The 17,881-nt window shown below is 35.7% G+C and overlaps 1 protein-coding gene across 2 annotated transcripts in view; it reads left to right on the forward strand.

Annotated features, from left to right (window-relative positions):
- Positions 1-17,881, forward strand: part of lrba (LPS responsive beige-like anchor protein) — a 346,257-nt gene that overhangs the window by 202,059 nt on the left and 126,317 nt on the right. Inside the window, exons 37-38 of one of the 2 annotated variants that reach the window (XM_036583833.1) lie at positions 8,223-8,344; positions 9,112-9,126. In XM_036583833.1, the coding sequence (XP_036439726.1) occupies positions 8,223-8,344; positions 9,112-9,126 (137 nt within the window). The remainder of the gene's footprint in view (positions 1-8,222; positions 8,345-9,111; positions 9,127-17,881) is intronic. The other variant, XM_036583835.1, reaches the window with a different exon arrangement.

Genomic DNA, 17,881 nt, shown 5'->3' on the forward strand with positions numbered 1-17,881 from the left:
CACTGTAACTAAAGCAGTTTTTGACCTAATAAAATGATATTAGGTCCATAGTTTAATTTTTGACTGTACAAAAGGATCTCTGGCATAGTTTAATTTTTGGCCATATAAAATTAGACCTAATAGTAAATGAATTAATATACCATGATATATTTATCATATATGTGTTGGCTATATAAAATTCTATTGGACAATCATTAAATGTTTGACCATATAAAAGTCAATAGACAATATAAATTATGTTGGATTATAATTTAATTTGTAACTGTATAAAATTATATTGTCTATTAGATTTTTTTTTTTTTTTATCAGAAGTACAATGTTTATGTGACTGTGCTCTAATGCACCACGAGTGAGTGAGTCTGAGTATGTGGTGCTGTAGTTGTTTTAAATGGGTACGGTGAGAGCATCACCCTCTGGAGTGTTTGTGTGTTTGTTTGTGTGTTTGTGTGTGTGTGTCTTTATGTGTGTTTGTGTGTGCGTGTGAGTGCCTGTGCGAGTGTGTGTCAGGCTTTATAATCACTTCAATTGAAGGATAAATGAAAGAGGGATGATGACATAGAGTGAGAAAAACATCTGCAGCTGGAAATTAGTTACTCCCTCTTTTTCTTTCTTGTTCTTTCTTTTTTCGCTCCCTCTCGTTTTCTCCTTTTCTCTTTCTTTCTCCTCTTTTCTCTGTTCTCTCTCTCTCTTCTGCTCTTCTTCTTTTCCTTCTCTATTTTTCTTTCTCCTTCTCTCCCTTTCAATTCTCTCTCTCTGTTTTTTCCAATCTCTTCTTTCTCTATTTTTCTTTCTCCTCTCTTTATTTTCTCTCTTTCCTCTTTTCCTCCTCTCCTTTTTCTTTTCTCTCTTTTCTCCTTTTTGTAGTACCTATGCATATTAATTATACACATTAATTTGAACGTAAGCACTTTCTATCTTTTTGACGTTTTTATTTTGGTCATGGAAACAAATCACAGCTTACACTCATCATTTGTGTATTTCTTTTCCTTAGTTGTAGTTGTGTAAATAAATGTATGCATCACAGTGTACAAACATCAATTTTAATGTAATGTTTGCATCTTTCTTTACTCTCGATATACTCATGCAAACAAAAGCATGAATGAGCAAATACCAATAAATCAATATTAAATGTAAGTGCTTTACATCTTTCTTTACTTTTATACTGATGCAAATATAAAAAATACATTTCAAGAACAAATCGGTTTTAAAGGATTTCAAGTTGTAATGTGAGTGTAGAACCTCTTTGGATTGTGAAATACTGCTTAGTAATCTGATACTCTGAGCTGTAAACTCTGAGGAACAGGAGTTCTGTTCCTGAAGGAAACTCTGGCCATCCTGTTTCTCTTTGAACTTTTCTTTTAGATAAATCACTAATTAATGTCCATCATTAGGCGGGCCACTGGGGTCTTAAAGTGGTGAAGCTGTGATTGTATTTATTTTCTTTTGTAAGGCTCTGTTCTGTGTGGAGTGGCTGATGTTTTTTGCGCTCAGCCTCGGGCCAGAGGAGTTTTTTTTGTATTTTATTGTTGTTCTGAGCTAAACCTGTGCAGCATTTCTGGCCTGCTCGGCTCCCTCACAGGATTTAAACTCCGTCTGTTCACTGATTGCTTTATACCCTTTTCCTTACCATCTTTCCACTGAGCGCTTTGTGCCGCTATAGTGCAATAACTATTTCTATAAGTATTACACTGTTTTTATTTCTTCCCTCTGAACATTAATTCAAAAAGCACTCCAATACCTCAACTTAATATATCTCCTTGTTGCTTATTAAAGCTGTAGCTCAGCCAAAACTCCAATCTATGTTTTCTTTCCAAGTAGGTTAATCTTAGTCATATGCTAATTATATGTTGTATTGATTTTTTAAGTGAAAATAACACATGCTCTGCAGAGAACACACTTCTGCACATATTAATGCACAATTACTATTTTTTATATTATTACTATTTTATATTATTTTTTGAGCTTAACATATTGTAAAAAAAACCTATAAAATGTGGCCTGTGCAAAGGTTATAGCATATCATATATTTTGTTTTTTACTCCAGTACGTTAAACTCAGCGAGTAAATAGAAATTGTGCACTGAAATTTGCAGAAAACTGCCAGATTTTTTGGCGCAAACAAGCAAAATTCAAACTTCTATCTCTGTGCTCTAACAAAGTTTTAAGGGCAGTGCGATAAATGTTTGTTTGATTGTTTGTTTCCTATGTAGCTAAATTTAATGTTTTTAGCATGTATGTTAGCGGAATGTGTGTTTTTTTTTCCGTTGTAGCTTTGTGCAGTGTACAACCACATTTCCAAAAAAGGTAGGACGCAGTAAATCTGCTACAAATCTTTTAAACGACATAAAGACGACATATCAAATGTTGAAACTTTTTTTTATTTTTGTGTTTTTTGAGAAATAAATGCAGAATTTGAATTTGGTGCCAGCAATACATTTCAAAAAAGTTGGGACAGGGTCCTGTTAACATTTCAAGTATTTGGGAACTGAGGAGATCAATTACTATCCTTCTGAAAATGTTTTCCCAATCTTGCTTGATGGGATTTCAGCTGCTCAACAGTTCAGGGTCTCCATTGTCGTATTTTTCGTTCTATAATGCACCAGATGTTTTCAGTGGGTGACACATCTGGACTGTGGACAGACCAATTTAGCATCTGTACTGTTTTACAACAGAGCCATAATGTTGTGATATGTGGAGAATGTGGTTTGCCATTGTCTTGCTGAAATAAACAAGGCCTCCCCTGAAAAAGACATTGTCTGGATGGCAGCATATTTTGCTCCAAAACCTGCATATATCGTTTAGCATTAATGGTGCCTTTACACATGTGCAAGTCACTTTAGTGCCACATTAGTGCTGTGACTAATGCACCCCCATACCATCAAGGATGCTGGCTTTTGAATTGTGCGCTGATAACAAGCCAAATGTTCTCACTGCTGTTTAGCCCAGAGGCTAGATTTATTCGTGACGCTTATACAGTTTGTCTTAATCCATCTTAAACAAGCTTGAGCCCAGAGAAGGCGGTGGCGTTCCTGGATCCTGTTTATATATGGTTTCTTCTTTGCATAGTACAGTTTTAACTTGCATTTCAAAAGTGTTCCTGTCCCTGTGCAGTGATGTCCACAATAGAATCATGTTTGTTTTTAATGCAGTACCGCCTAAGAGCACGAAGATCACAGCCAGCCATTATTGGTTTTCTGCCTTGTCCCCTGTATACACGTTTCTCCAGATTCCCCTTTATCTTTTAATGAAATTATTTACTGTAGATGAAGTTCTTTTCTATTTTACATTGAGAAACGTTGTTCTTGAATTGTTGCACTATTTGCCCATGCAGTCTTTCACAGAGTAGTGAATCTTCACTTCTGAAAGACATGGTCTCTCTGGGACGCCCTTTTTATACCCAATCATGTTACCTGTTGCCAATTAACCTAATTAGTTGTGAGATGTTCCACCAGGGTTTTGTTTAGCATTGTAAAACTTTAGCAGGGTTTTGTTGCTCCTGTCCCAACTTTTTTGAAAAACGCTGGCATCAAATTCAAAATGGGCATATATTTTTCAAAAACACAAAAATTTCTCTTTGTCTTTTGCTATTTTCATTTAAATATAATGTTTAAATGATGTTTGCATTCTTGCAAAAAAAAAACCAAGCTTTACAATTTTAATTTAACTAAAATTTTGAGTTAACTGTACATCTGATAATGAGTTAACAAAACAACAATCTGTATCTTGTAGAGCACTTGCCTTATTATCAGGCGATCGTGGGATTCATCATTGCTGATCCCACGGCTGCCTTAAAGTCCACAAAATGCCTGGTGGTGCTGATCCAAATAGTCTCAGCTGGTGGGGAAATTGAATGGGAATAAGTGTGTGTGTGTGTGTGTGTGTGTGTGTATAAATATATATATATATATATATATATATATATATATATATATATATATATATATATATATATATATATATATGTATATATATCATAATTATGCACCTAACTGAACTGCAGGTGGACTTTAAACTGAGCAGTTAGAGTTGGATGAACTTGGATTGAGTTAATTCAAAAGATTGAGTATAAATAAGTCTACATTCGTTGTGTACAGTGTACCATAGCAACTGTAAATAGACCTGGGCACCTATGACAGTCTTTTGCAATGAAAGAAAATGCTCTAATGTTGTGAAAAGGGAGTAATAATGAACCAGTTTCCTGAACGGAAGACACAAGAGAGGAAATGTTATATCATTAAAACATGTCACCATACAACACCTCGCCATACTCTTGGTAAATAAGTACATTTATTTAAAATGAGGTCTTTCTGTACTGAAACTCAAGTAAGCATATAAAAAGAACACTTTCACTCAAGTACTGGATTTGTGTACTTTGCCCACCACTAGTGATGCTAATAGCTTATTGATGCTAATTCCATTACTTTACGTTTGTGCTACAGTGCTGAAACTAAAGAAGCACATATCAGACTCCAAACACGTCTTGACTGATTAAACTGTGCAAGTTTGATCTTTTGGCTAAACTATCACTTTAAGTGCTGCTTTTTGGAGCATTGTGTGTGTTTGTCAAGTATGCGGAGGTTAATGTGAAGGAGTCTCAGAGCAGAGAGGCTCTTTAGAGGCGGTTATTCTGATTTATACGGCAGCGGTGTGGAGGCTCTGCTGAACAATAAAACTTCTTCTCACTTCCACTGAGTAAAGAGTGGACTTAGAGAATTATATTTCACCCCAACAGTGCTAAATCACCCTCATACACACAGCACTAAGGACATGCTGCTAAAACCATTCACTGCTCATCAACCCCTTCACAGATTTAGACTCCAGATCAGAACTAAACTACAACCAGAGCTCAGTCATCAACTGTTTTCTTTACTCTTACTTCCATTCTCAATGCTGACAATATGCTGCTTCTTTACTTTTATTAATGTCTATTTTGGGGCTGTTTACGTTGTTGTTGTGCATGATGCTTCTGTAAAGCAACCTTGTATATGGCAACAGTGTTAGATACCTTAGTTTTATTATTATTATTTGTTGTTGGTTTTATTATTATTTGTAGTAGGAGTAGTAGTAATATTACTACAATAAAATATCTTAATAATAATTATTATTATTAACTGAATTTCAGAAAGTTGGGAGAGTAAGACAAAAACAAAAAGCAGTGATTTGTAAATTCACTTTCACATGTATTTAAATTACAGCAATGTAAAGACAAGCAATTTAATGTTTTACCTCATCAACTTCATTATTTCTTGGTAAATATACACTCATTCTGAAATTGATGCCGGCAACATGTTTCAGAAAAGTTGTAACAGGGGCAATTTAAGACAAGAAAAGTGAAATGTTCAAAAACATTTTAAACAGGTGATGCAATAGTGCTTGTGTATGAAAGGAGCGGCCTAGTCCTTTATGAGCAAATATAGGCCGAGACTCGCAACAAAAAGCATAAAAAGGCAAGACTGGAAATGAATACTAAACTCCTGTGACATTCAACCTGCATCAAAAACTGACATGCTTCTGTCATGAATGAAACCACATGGACTCGGGAATGCTTCAGAAAACTCTTGTCAATCCGTCAGTCACTGCATCCACAAATGCAAGTTACAAGCGGAAGCCATTTTATCAACAACATCTAGAAATGCTGCCAACTTTTCTGGGCTAAAGCTCATCTGAGATGGACTGATGCAAAGTGGAAATGTGTGCTATGGTCTGATGAGTCCACCTTTCAAATTGTTTTTGGAAATAATTGGATGTTGTGTTATCTGGGCCAAAAAGGAACCATCCAAATTGTTACCAGTGTAAAGTTGAAAAGTCAGTGTCTGTCATAGTATGGGGTGTATGCTGGATAGTAACTTGTATATCTGTAAAGGCACCATTAATGCTGAGATGTACATATGCATTTTACTGCCATCTTTTAGGGACATCACAGCTTGTTTCAACAAAACAATGTAAAGCCACATTCTGCATGTGTGCCTTCATAGGAGAGTGAAGGTACTAGACTGACCTGCCTGCTGTCCAGATTTCCCTTTGAAAACATTTGGTGTATCATGAAGTTAATTAGTAACATCAAATAGCCTTTCTTTGATCTGTTTTCAGTGGAATACAGGTCAAAAAGATTTGTAATCATTGATGTCTGCACTGTAAAAAGTGGCTGGTCTACTTAAAAAAATTGCTTCACTTCAGCTTAAAAACTACATTGATTTAAAGAATCGTTTACTCAAAGTATTTATTTAGGTTGAATAAAACTAGTTAATTTACTTGTTACCACATGAAGTAATTTTTTAAGTAGATCTGATGAGCCACTTTTTACAGTGTTTTATTTGCATTTTACCTACTATCCTAACTCTTTTTGGAATTGCGTTTGTGTTATTGTCTTGGGATCCCTTAAGATATACTTTATTTACACATTTGCATGTGTGTTGTCAAAGCATTGCAGCAATCATATATATGTATGTAATAATAATTATAATACTAAAACGCATTTATGACATGCATGAAAAGACAGTTTCACTAAAGTGAAGTGCGCTATGCACTTTCATATTATTTATGTATTTTATACACAATAATTTTGCAATTATTTCAGCAGATATTGCTTCTAAATCTCCTAATATTAGCCGAATGTCATTATTTCCTGCCCTTACAGTCGTATATTGAATGCTCTGTAGCTTTATTTACACTCTGAAAATACTTTAAACAAAAATTACAGAGAGAGCAAGAGAGACAAAGAGAAAGAGGAGGAATGAAAAAGAGAAAGAGTGGCAATAAAAAAGAAAAAGAAAGACAGAGAAAGAGTGGGTACAAAAAAGAAAGGAAGGCAGAGAGAAAAGGGGAAATAAAAAAGAGAAATTGGGAATACAAAAGGGAGGGCAAAGAAAAAGGAGAGAGGGGGAGAGGTTTAGAGAGAGGGTGATGTAGTGAGGGTTTGTGTGGTTAGGAGTGTAAATTGGCAAGATAAATGTCAGAATGTGTGCGTGTGTGTGTGATTAATTTGGGTAATACTACACACACACACACAGCCCTGCTGAGATTGAAACCAGGGCACACGCACAGTGTGCGTGTGTGCGTGCGTGTGTGCGTGCGTGTGTGCGTGCGTGCATCTGTGTGTGTGTGTGAAGGAATGCTCTGTCAGAAGGTTGTTTGTGTACATCAGTGTCAGGTGTATAGATGTGCTTATGTGTGTGCATGCATATGTACTTGTGTATATGTGCTCTGCCCACACAGCTTGATTGGCTAAAAAAAAGCATGTTCTCATACAGTTGTGTACAAAAGTTTTCAAATTCCATGTTGGTTTTCTTCTACAGAGAACACACTTAAATGTGGAACATTTAATGCATAATTTCTGTATGCTGAGTTTAAAAAATAAGTAGAAAAAGTGCCGAAACTTTTGCAAAGGACATGTTTTAGTCTTTTTTAATATGTTAAGTTCAGTAAACAAACAATAATTTTGCACTGATATGTGCAGAAGTTCTATACAGGATGTGTTAACTTACTTTCACTTAGAAAATCCACAAAACATACTTAGAAAGAAAATGTGGATTAGACTAAAGGACCCTGGCTTTAGTAAGTAACGAGGAGGTACATGATGAGGTGATTGGGCGCTTTCTGAAACAGTCTTTGTATCATACCATTTGTTATTATTATTATTGTTATTGTTATTAAAAGGATTCCGGTTTCAGTGATCTCTTAATACTGCAGCAAAACCCAGCTTTTCCGCTACCACTCACTGCAGCTAATTACTATCATGTCTCTCTCCTTTTCTCTCGCCTCTCCTTTTTCTTATTCTCCTTTTCTCTCTTTTCTCTCTCTCTCTCTCTCTCTCTCTCTCTCTTTCTCTTTCTCTTTCTCTCTCTTTCTCTCTCTTTCTCTCTCTCTGTCTTCTCCCTCTTCTTTCTCTTCTCATCTCTTTTCTCTCTCCCTTTCCTGTCTTTCTCCCTCTATCTCTCTGTCTCTTTCAGTCTATCTCTCTTTGTTTCTCTTTCTGTTTTGCTTCAGTTGATGGTACCTTTATTAACTGGACCGTACTCTGTGTAATGTATAAATTAATATTTAAAGCTGAATATACTCAGTGGAGGTAATAAAAATTAAGTACTTATTGACAACAACAACAACAACAACAATAATAATAATAATAATAATAATAATAATAATAATAATAAAACAGCAATACGGCAGTAATAAAGCAATAGTAATAATGATAATAACAATAAAATGTTTTTGTCTCTGCTTTAGGCCACAGTGTTTCTGGCGGTTAGATTATTGGGAAGACGACCTGAGGAGGCGTCGACGCTTTATCAGAAACCTGTTTGGATCTTCACACTCGGAGGCTACGCTAAAAGCAGCAGCTGACAACGGTGAGTGACACACACACACACACACTCTGACACACACAACACACCCAAACACCTTTTCACTCGCACACAGCAGTAACAGGTAGAGAGCTGTAAAAATTAGAGTTGCAGTCACTATAAAACTTTTTTACAGCACCACAACACTCCGTAAAGAGGAAAAAAGAAAAAACACAACTCCAATTAAAGCCCTGATTTCATCTGCCTAATTTCAGCCCCACGGGGCAGAAACTGCTGCAGGTTTTATTAGACTTTGGCACCTCGCTGTGGTGTTCTGAACAGATATTCCCCCTCTACTTACTCTCATTAAAGGGGACTTCCACCCATTTTCCAAAATTCCCCCATAATGCAGTGGTTGAGATGTAAACAAAGTCATTAAGTGTGGTTTGATGTCAAATGGCTCTTGGATTTCTTTAGAGCCGTGGTGATAGGAAGCAGGGGTCACTATGAGTTTTTATATGTAATGCTGATGATGGTAAAATAGTGGCAAACCTGAAAAAAAAGTTTTCTTTGAGAGAGAAACTTTCTGTGAGGGAGCTTTTATAAGTGTACATGTGATTCCTATCACTGCCACTGTGAACAATTCTGACTCAGTGAGTTTCTCTAGAATGGAGCATTTTACACCAAACCACTCTGAATGGCTTTATTCATATCTTTACCATTTGACTAGGCAGAAACTGTTGATAAATTGGTGTAATTCACCTTTAAAGAAGTGAATTTTAAAAATAAAGTAAAATTTTGTGATGTGTTCCTTTCTCTCTTTGCATGGTCAGTGCGCGATGCTGCAGGTGAGTAGAGAAAGTGTATAAAGTGCTAATTGCAGTGACACATAGTTGTGGTTTACTGTGTTGTTGACTAGGACTGCACAATATGGGCAAAATACTACTGCATTTAAATAGCTTCATATTTTGATTGTTACAGTAATATTATTTTTTAAATACTATATATGCAATTATCTTGGGATGTTATTGCTACATGTTGATATTTTATTACTACATCATTATATTGCTACATATTTTGGTTATAATAAGATACATCGTTAAATATTGCAAGATTATATTGCTACATATTGCGATTATATTTCTACATGAGATGAGAATTGAGATTACATTGATGCATATTGTGAGTGTATAGCTACTGTTGCGATTAGCTCACAGCACACAGTAAACAACATTGTGTATTAGTTAGAGGGCTCATTTGCATATTTGTAAATGCTAACACCATGATAAATAACACAGTATGTATCACACAATTAAAATCATCACAATAAAAAATGCATTGCAGTATTGCAGAGGCTGGTAACGTGATAACAATTTACAAGTGATATATTATGCAGTCCTGACATCAACATCATGCTGAATTGTGTTTGTGCTGTGTTGTAGAAACTTTAGAGGCCTTTTATTTTCCATCTGCTGATAAAAAAACATGTACATTACTCTCAGTCCTGCACTGCAGTTAGATCAGTTATAGAACAGCCAAATCCTTCAATGAAAACAGCACTAATGCAGATCATATGTCGGAAAGCTGCAACCAATTATTTATTAAGGGGCTTCATATGAACAAAAGAATTAATTAATGCACTGCTTAGTTAATTTATACCAGAAATTTCAGGATGCATTTTAAATGCACTGATCATTCTAACAAGGTAGTGCAGTACACTTTACTATAACTCTGTAATTTTTGACTCATCACAGTGTTTTGTACCATGGATGTGGGTTAGCTTGAAATCTTTGCTAAAGCACATGTAAATAGGTAGTAGATAAGCTAATGTTTAGGATTTAGCATTAGAATTAGCCATTAGCTGTGAAATCTTTTAAAAGTGATTAAATGCAAATAGAATTTAATTGAATCTTGGCTACTGCCTTTCCCTCTATTCACTTTGATCGATGTGAATGTTTTTTTAATTGCATTGCTTTTTAAATTGCCTTGGTTTTATATTTTCACTTTTTGTTTTGTCTCTGTCACCCTGAACAATGCAGCAGAGCTTTAACTGCTGTTAGCCAGGCCGTGAGCTGTTGTTTAAGGCCAATATCATCCTGAATAAGGGCTCAATTGATTCCCAACTATTTCTTCCAAGAGTTCCTCTAAACATGTTGAGTTATAGCGAGCTTGGTTCGGCTCGAGAGAGACGAATTGGAGGAGATGGCCCCACTCGCGTTGTGAGGTTTCTGGTTTTTAAACAGGCCTGCTCTGAAAGGGCTCGGACTCAGGGCTAATCCTTTGTTTCTGTTAAAAAGAGAAAGCTTGGCCATGCTGACAGACACCAGGCTTTGCAATCAGTGCCATACCGGACGTGGGCTTTACCACTTTAACCTATTGTACCCCTCCGAAACGGGGCCATTTCTGGGGGAAAATGTCTCCAATATGTCACGGACCAGTCCCCCTTTAGCATGACATCGGTCCTCAAGATAAACGACTGGTGTGACAGAAGTCAATAAGAATGTGATCTAAAAGCAATAAGCGCTTGGAATCCCAGCATCCTCGGAGACTCGATAGTCATAATGTGCAGCTGGAAGCCCTAAGGGGGGCCAACCTTCTCTCTTTCTCTCCTTTTTCCTTGTCCCCCACAGCTCCCTCTGTTCCTCTGTTGGTCGTTCCTTTTTTGCTAACTTTGGAACAGGTTAAGTTTAAGCGTTCCTCAAGGATCACCATTAGGCCCCCTTTGGATTTGAACTCAAAACCAGCAGACTCAGAAATTCCCCTTCATTATTCCTGAATGTTTCCCCAGTGAATTAATCTGCTAAAGGACACACTCAATCTGTCCATCAGCTGTGTACGCTCCCATATTAATGCCTCTGAAAAGGCAGTCTTTAAAATGGTTTATAATGGCAGTATTGGCAGTATATGAATGTGCTCAAATGGCCCGTGATTTATTGGAAGTCGTACAAAAATGTGAAAATCGGCTAAAATTTATGCAAACCCGGTCCAGCTTTTGTAACTTTTTCATAAGACCCTTTTTTGTGGAATTCTTGCTTTGATATTTTAAGTAAATCGCTGTTTGGAATTGGAATCAGTGTTTTCAGCAATGTAAAGCCAATCAGGTTACAGATAAACAATTCTAATCTGCTCGTTCTGAACAATTTTGCAGGTTTTACATTAACAGAAGGACTATAGAAGACTTTAAAATGACTGAGGAAGCTGTACAACATCAAGAATAGAGTTCTAATAAAATTCAATTCCAGAGCTACAACACTAGTATACTGTTGTTGTCAATGACAAAATATTGTATCTCCAAAGTGACTTTACAGATAAGAAAAACTTGTTACTTTTGATTTGAAGTTAAAGGAACAACATTTTTTTCCATGTAATGTGGGGTCATTTCTGTTGGTCCATTCATCATAAAATTTTCAGCTGGTATTTTCAAATTCTCTAAATAAAATAAAAAAAAAAACAACAAAACAGAGATCCAGGGTTTTGTTCCAACAGCAGTGTTATATTTATCATTTTATTCACGTCCTATTCACAGAATTCATGAATAAAACATTTAAAAACCTTTTGGCGGATAACTTGTAATATTTAAATTAGACATGGCACAGATTTCTATTGGATCAGAAATGAACTTGATTTGATTTTAAACTTATTTAACCTGAAATAGCTGAGAATTGCTTGTTTACATAGTTTGAGCATATAGAATATTTCAGTTTAAAGTGAGATTTGAAGGAAAAAATATTGAACTTGTATTGGTCAGCTGACATTCTTGGTTTCAGTTGTAGTATCATAGATGAAAATGTTTTATCTAATTAAAATTCACATTGTATAGGTTGTTACTGTATATAAAATAACAAAAATGTTAATATAGTAAATTATTCCAAACTTTTATGTGCATGTACCAATGTGGCTTTTCATCGCTCCAAACATCCAGTGGTTTAATGGAATTTTATAAAAATGTGCTAAAATCGTTGAAATTTATTTAAATTCTGCAGTACAGTCTGACACTAACGCTTCAAATTTTGTAACTATCCACAAGTTTGGTCTTATAAGCTTATGTGAAGATTGAACATAAATGTAAGCTAAACAGATTAATAGCATTATGATCAGACCCAGTCATCTCAAGCAGGGAGAGCATCTCCAGAAGCTCAGCTGAAAAGGCTTTTACCATCCCGGCTGTAAGCAGGAGGAGCAACAGTCTCAGTGGAAAGCCTTTAGAGGCTCACAGCTGCCTGTGACGTTGATGTTAGTGTTGGTGCTGCCCGTGTCTTTTCTGCTGACCCTAAATTTGTTGCGGAAGCAGAGTGAAAGACGTGGCCGGGATTTTCATGTTTTCAGACAGAGCGCAGCGGTCATATCTGGCTCTGATTGCTCTCGTGATGTGGGGGAGGAATAGGCAACAGCATTTTTGTCAGGAACAGTGTTGTGCATTACTGTTATTTGATGTTGGGTAGTTCTATATCATATTAGTGACACTTTTTGTTTATGAAAACATTAAGCCTGAGTAGGACATTTAGGGTGAGTTTTTCAGACCCATATTAAGCTTAAATGCTGTCTAAAGAGGATTTTTAATGGCAAAACACAATCTGTATTGCAGTTTAGTCCACGACTAGGCTTAATTCCTGTCCAAGAAGGCGACTCTTAATAGTTAAAATGGTTAATTTTTTTATATACATTTAAATTATATGTGTTTCTTTTAAATATTGTTGCTGTTGGACCAAAACCTTTCTGAAATGGTAACTTTACAGGAGAATGAACAAACAGTTTTGGCTTTCAATAAATGTTAATGCAAAAAGATTTTATTTAAAGTAATTGTGGACAGTTTTTATTGGTCCATTCATCGTGAAATTTTAAACAACTGTAAAGGACAGCTGATTTTTTTCTAATGATGTCAAAATAATAATAAAAAAAAAAACATAAAAATGAAGAACAAGATTTTGTTTGGGCGGCGATGATAAACATATAGAATACTGTGTATGACAATAGTATGCTACATATTGTCTGCTATATAAGTATACTGTATGTGTACTTACATGTATATGTGCTTAAGTTGATGAGGAAAAAGAAGCCCATAAATACAAAATGTACCATAACTTTTGTGCACGCACACACAAACACCCACTCAAATATTATATTGCTATAGGCAGAACAAAACCTCATATTTTCAAAATACTAACTTTGCAGTAGAAGGAAAAACATTCTTAAGTTAAGATTTCTTTTGAAGTCATTTTGGACCCTTTGTATTGGTCTATTCATGATGAAATTTTAGTATGTGTTAAATAAATAAATATATTTTATATTTTATATAAAACATATTACTGCATAGCATATTCCCTTTGAATCGTATTTTTAAGCTGCAGAAAAATAGCTATTTTCTGTTTTTATATATATTTTATACTTATTTCAATAATGTTTTCCCCCATCACCATCACATAGTGTTGGAAAGAACATATACACAGCATGAAATATGTAAATAAATAAATTCTTCCAGAATCTTTTGGAATACATCATAAAACGTACTTCACGTTAGACGCTCACAATTGTGATCATTCATGGGCAGGCAGGAGAAGCTGGTACGATTTACGCCCCGCAGGCCGCAGCCCGGCTCGTTCCAGGCTGGTGGGGGTGAGCGTGTGTATTTATGGCTGGAGAGGGCCATCTTTCCTGGGGATTGATTGGGCCGGGCCAGCGCTGCGGCCGGAGCGCCGAGAGTAAATACCTGAAGACTAATGTCTCTGTTCCTGTGATCAATAAGCACCTCCCCACTTCACTCCTGGCTACGCTCTTGTTAAAAACAAATTTGTTAATTCTGACAATTTAATTGGCCTAGCCTCGCACTGGCCTCCGCTCGCATACAGATGAGCATTCGAGCCTGTTTGGAAAAGGGAAGCAGAAGTTAGAAAGTGTAAAACGTAACTGGATGTACTTGCATTTGCATCTGCTGAATGAAGGCAATGAATGAGCTGTTTAAGTGGAGCCGATGTCTGGATGCATTCATACATGGCTGAATTTTTAGGCTTGTTGTGTTCACTGCGTTTCCGAGGCTACATGCTGTGGCATGGCACTTTTTCTTTTGCGTATGGATATATTTTTACTTAAAATAGGATAAATATATTATACTATACTATAATATACTATATTATAGTAATAATACTGTCAAATATTTTATAAAGTGATTTTCAGAAACGCACTCTATAAATAAAAAATGATGTTATAGTAGGTGTGTCTCAGGAAAGAAAAATCTTATTTGATCAATGAGTGTACTTTTATACATTCTTAAGTACTAAAAATGTTTTAACATATAAATCAAACAATTTACTAATCAGCAACATATTTGCATACTTGGAAAGTTTGCATTGATCTGATTTATGTTTGATGTTTCAATAAAAAGTCAACTAAATTGCATTTTTAGTTCTCTTTGAGATTTGTTGCATACTTTGAAGGTCTAAATGAAAACATGTGGTGTAAAAGCATATTTTTCTGTTAGGAATGTTGTTTTTAATTCCAATAATATTCAAGTAAAACACAAATCTTCTAAAATAATACTTAAATACAGCAACAAATTGCAACTTCTGAAGTATTTTCCACTTCTGCTGTTCAGGGGCATTCTGAACTGGACATGTTCAGGCTGTGAGTTTTGTACAAAAGGCTGCTGCTGTGTTTATTTGAACTTTTCAGATTGCAGTTGTGCAACTTCAGCTTCTGCTTCTGCGCTAGTTTGGTTATGCTAGCTTTACTCTTCAGGAAAGCAGTGGGAAAGCCCTCTTCCTTGTTGGCCCACTCTTTAAGTGTGAATTACTATGCAGCTCTTAGGAAAAGAAATGGATAACCACACTGTATTTACTGTACGGGTGAAAATGGCAGTCTTTTGCAAAAGTTTGGGCAACTCTGGTGAATGTTTTGTTTATTTGATTGAAGTGAAAGTAAGTTAACACATCCTCTACTTGGAACACTGTACTTTTTAATGCACAATTACTGTTTATTTGCTGAATTTGATGTACTGGGGGGAAAAAGTATAACGTGCAGATACGTTATGTCACATTTTATGTTTTTCCAATGTGATAAATTCAGCAAGTAAACAGAAATTGTACACTAAAATGTGCACAAAAGTATCACATTTAAGTGTGCTCCCCATATAGGAAGTTTTTTCTGATCTGCAGTCAGAAAATCAACAAAACATGCCATTGAGGAGGAGTCTAGTGCAAACGTTTTGCATAAGACTGTTTGCATTAGTTTTCATATGCGAGTTTTCGCACCTTTGCTAATCCATTAATGTCCATATGTGAAATGTTAAATATCCAGATGTTCTCTGAGCACGCATCTGAAGAAAATGTTCGTATTCCATCAAACCATATGGCTAAAAATTGAGATTTCATTATTTGATTTGAATTTATAATTACATTCCATCTAAAAGGTGCAACAAAGGGTTCTTTGAGCGATGCAATAGAAGAACTGCTTTTGATTCCCTAATTAACCATATTAAGAAAAAAGTAAGTGTGAAGAACCTTAGAAGCCTTAACCTAAGAAGCCTTAATCCTTTGCATAATAGAAAAAATGCATTTCTTTATGCTTGTAAAGGTTCTTCAAACTCGTACACTTCATTTATCTACAGAACCATCAATTGAAAGTTTAAATTTTTTCATGGAACCACAAGTAGTTCTTCTATTTATAGTTCTTGTATTTTTAACAACACAAAAGAATAAAAAGTGCTGATTTGATTGTGAATCAAAATTAAATAATGTAAATAAAAGAATACAGAGTGGTACTGTTAGATGCTCATTTAAGGTAAATTATTCATACAAAATTTTGTCACATTAGTCCAATCAGTACAAGTTCTGCAGCATTTTTTCTGCTAACTGTAACTGTTGGGTATGAATGGGTTTAGCTGTGTCGCTGTGGCTGAAGGCGCATGCTGAGTGGTTATAAATATTATTGTGTTGGGACGATGTTGGTTTGCTGTGTTTTGTGCCTGAGGTTGACTGTCGGTGTCCACTCTGCGTGGTGTGAAGACTCAGGCATGTGGTACGTATTAGGGAGCTGGGAGCGATTTCAGCGTCGCTAACTACAAATCCTCCAGGGAGACTTAATTACAGGAAGAACACTCGAAATATCAATGCTCCGGCATACTTTCCATGACAAGCCGCGCCTTTTCTGAGCCTTTGGACCGCTATTTATAACGAGGGTCTGGCTTTCTCGCTCCGAATGCAAATGCACAAAAGCCCTGAGGTGATGTGTGCGGAGAAGGAGGGGTCAGAGGTCGCGAGGTCCAGGCCCGACCGGCTTTAGTGCTAATCCAGAGCATACAAGACGAAGGGGATGGCTGGATGTCTGCTGCAGACGAAGGAGCTGCGGAGCTTCAGAAGAACGCGAAAGAACGCAGTCTTCAGTAAATGTTTACAGATTACCGGCTTTCTTAAATAATCTGTGTGGAACTTCCAGTCAGACAGAGTTCAGATCAAACACGGAGCTACAGAGCTGCACATTCTCCTCTGAATGAGATTTGTAGGCTTTACCATGACAATTACTTTCCATCTGATGTGGAAGACAGTTATTCACTTTGTAAACAAACAGTACAATCATAAACCATACTACTGAAAATAACTTCCCTTTTTGGTGAACTGTCCCTGAAGCCTGTAATTGCTGTGATTGGATTTGTAGTGCTATACTGAAAACCCCTGTTATGCAGTTGTGTGCAAAAGTGTGTGCACCCCCAGTCAAATGACATTTAGTCGATTTTCTAAGTGAACGTAAGTGTACGCATCCTCTAAAGAGAAATATAAGATGCAGTTTTACAGCAATTAAATATACAATGTGCGCTAACTTTTTTCACAGGCCACATTTTATGTTTTATCTCCCCCTCATGTTAACTAAGATATGTTAACTTATTTTCACCTAAAAAAATCAACACCACATGTCATTTGACCAGGGGTGCACAAACATTTGAGGATGTAACATATTATCACTGTAAAGCCTTTGTATCTCCAAAATGTGAACTTTACAAAAGAATAAAAAAAGTTCTTAACTTTTAATGTAAGTTAACGCAAATAGCTTTTATTCCAAGTCATTTTGGATAATTTCTGTGTGTCCATTCGAAATTATCACACAGTGTAAAGAGCAGAATGATTAAAAAAAAAAAAGGCAAAAATAAAGATGCAAAGTTCTGACAGCGTTGTTGTGCTTCTAGTGGGATGTCAAGATTTTATCACCCATAGAATTTCAGACTATAATTTTGTTGTGAACACAATTCAATTTTTTCTCTCATAATTTTTTCTGTTTTTTCTTTCATTTTTGTAAAGCACATGTTTAATTAGTACGCTCATAAGTAGGCTGGTATCAGTAAAGCTATTGCTACTCTTTCATTCACATGAGTTATTTTAGCATTTCAAATCTTTTGTATTAATTTGTGTACATTGAATTAATTTTTTTTATTTAAACAATTATTTTTTCTTTTTACTGTGACAAATTCTATTTTTTAATGCAATTTTTAATAGCAAATATTTAAACACTGTTCCTTTTTTTCCTTTATTTTACATTATTCATTACTTTCTAATTTACAGTTTTTTAAATTTTGTAATTTTTTTTCTTCTGCTCACTTCTGTCAAAGCTAAATGACGG

This window comes from Colossoma macropomum, unplaced genomic scaffold (genome assembly GCF_904425465.1).
Source record: "Colossoma macropomum unplaced genomic scaffold, Colossoma_macropomum, whole genome shotgun sequence".
In the NCBI taxonomy this organism is placed as follows: Eukaryota; Metazoa; Chordata; class Actinopteri; order Characiformes; family Serrasalmidae; genus Colossoma; species Colossoma macropomum.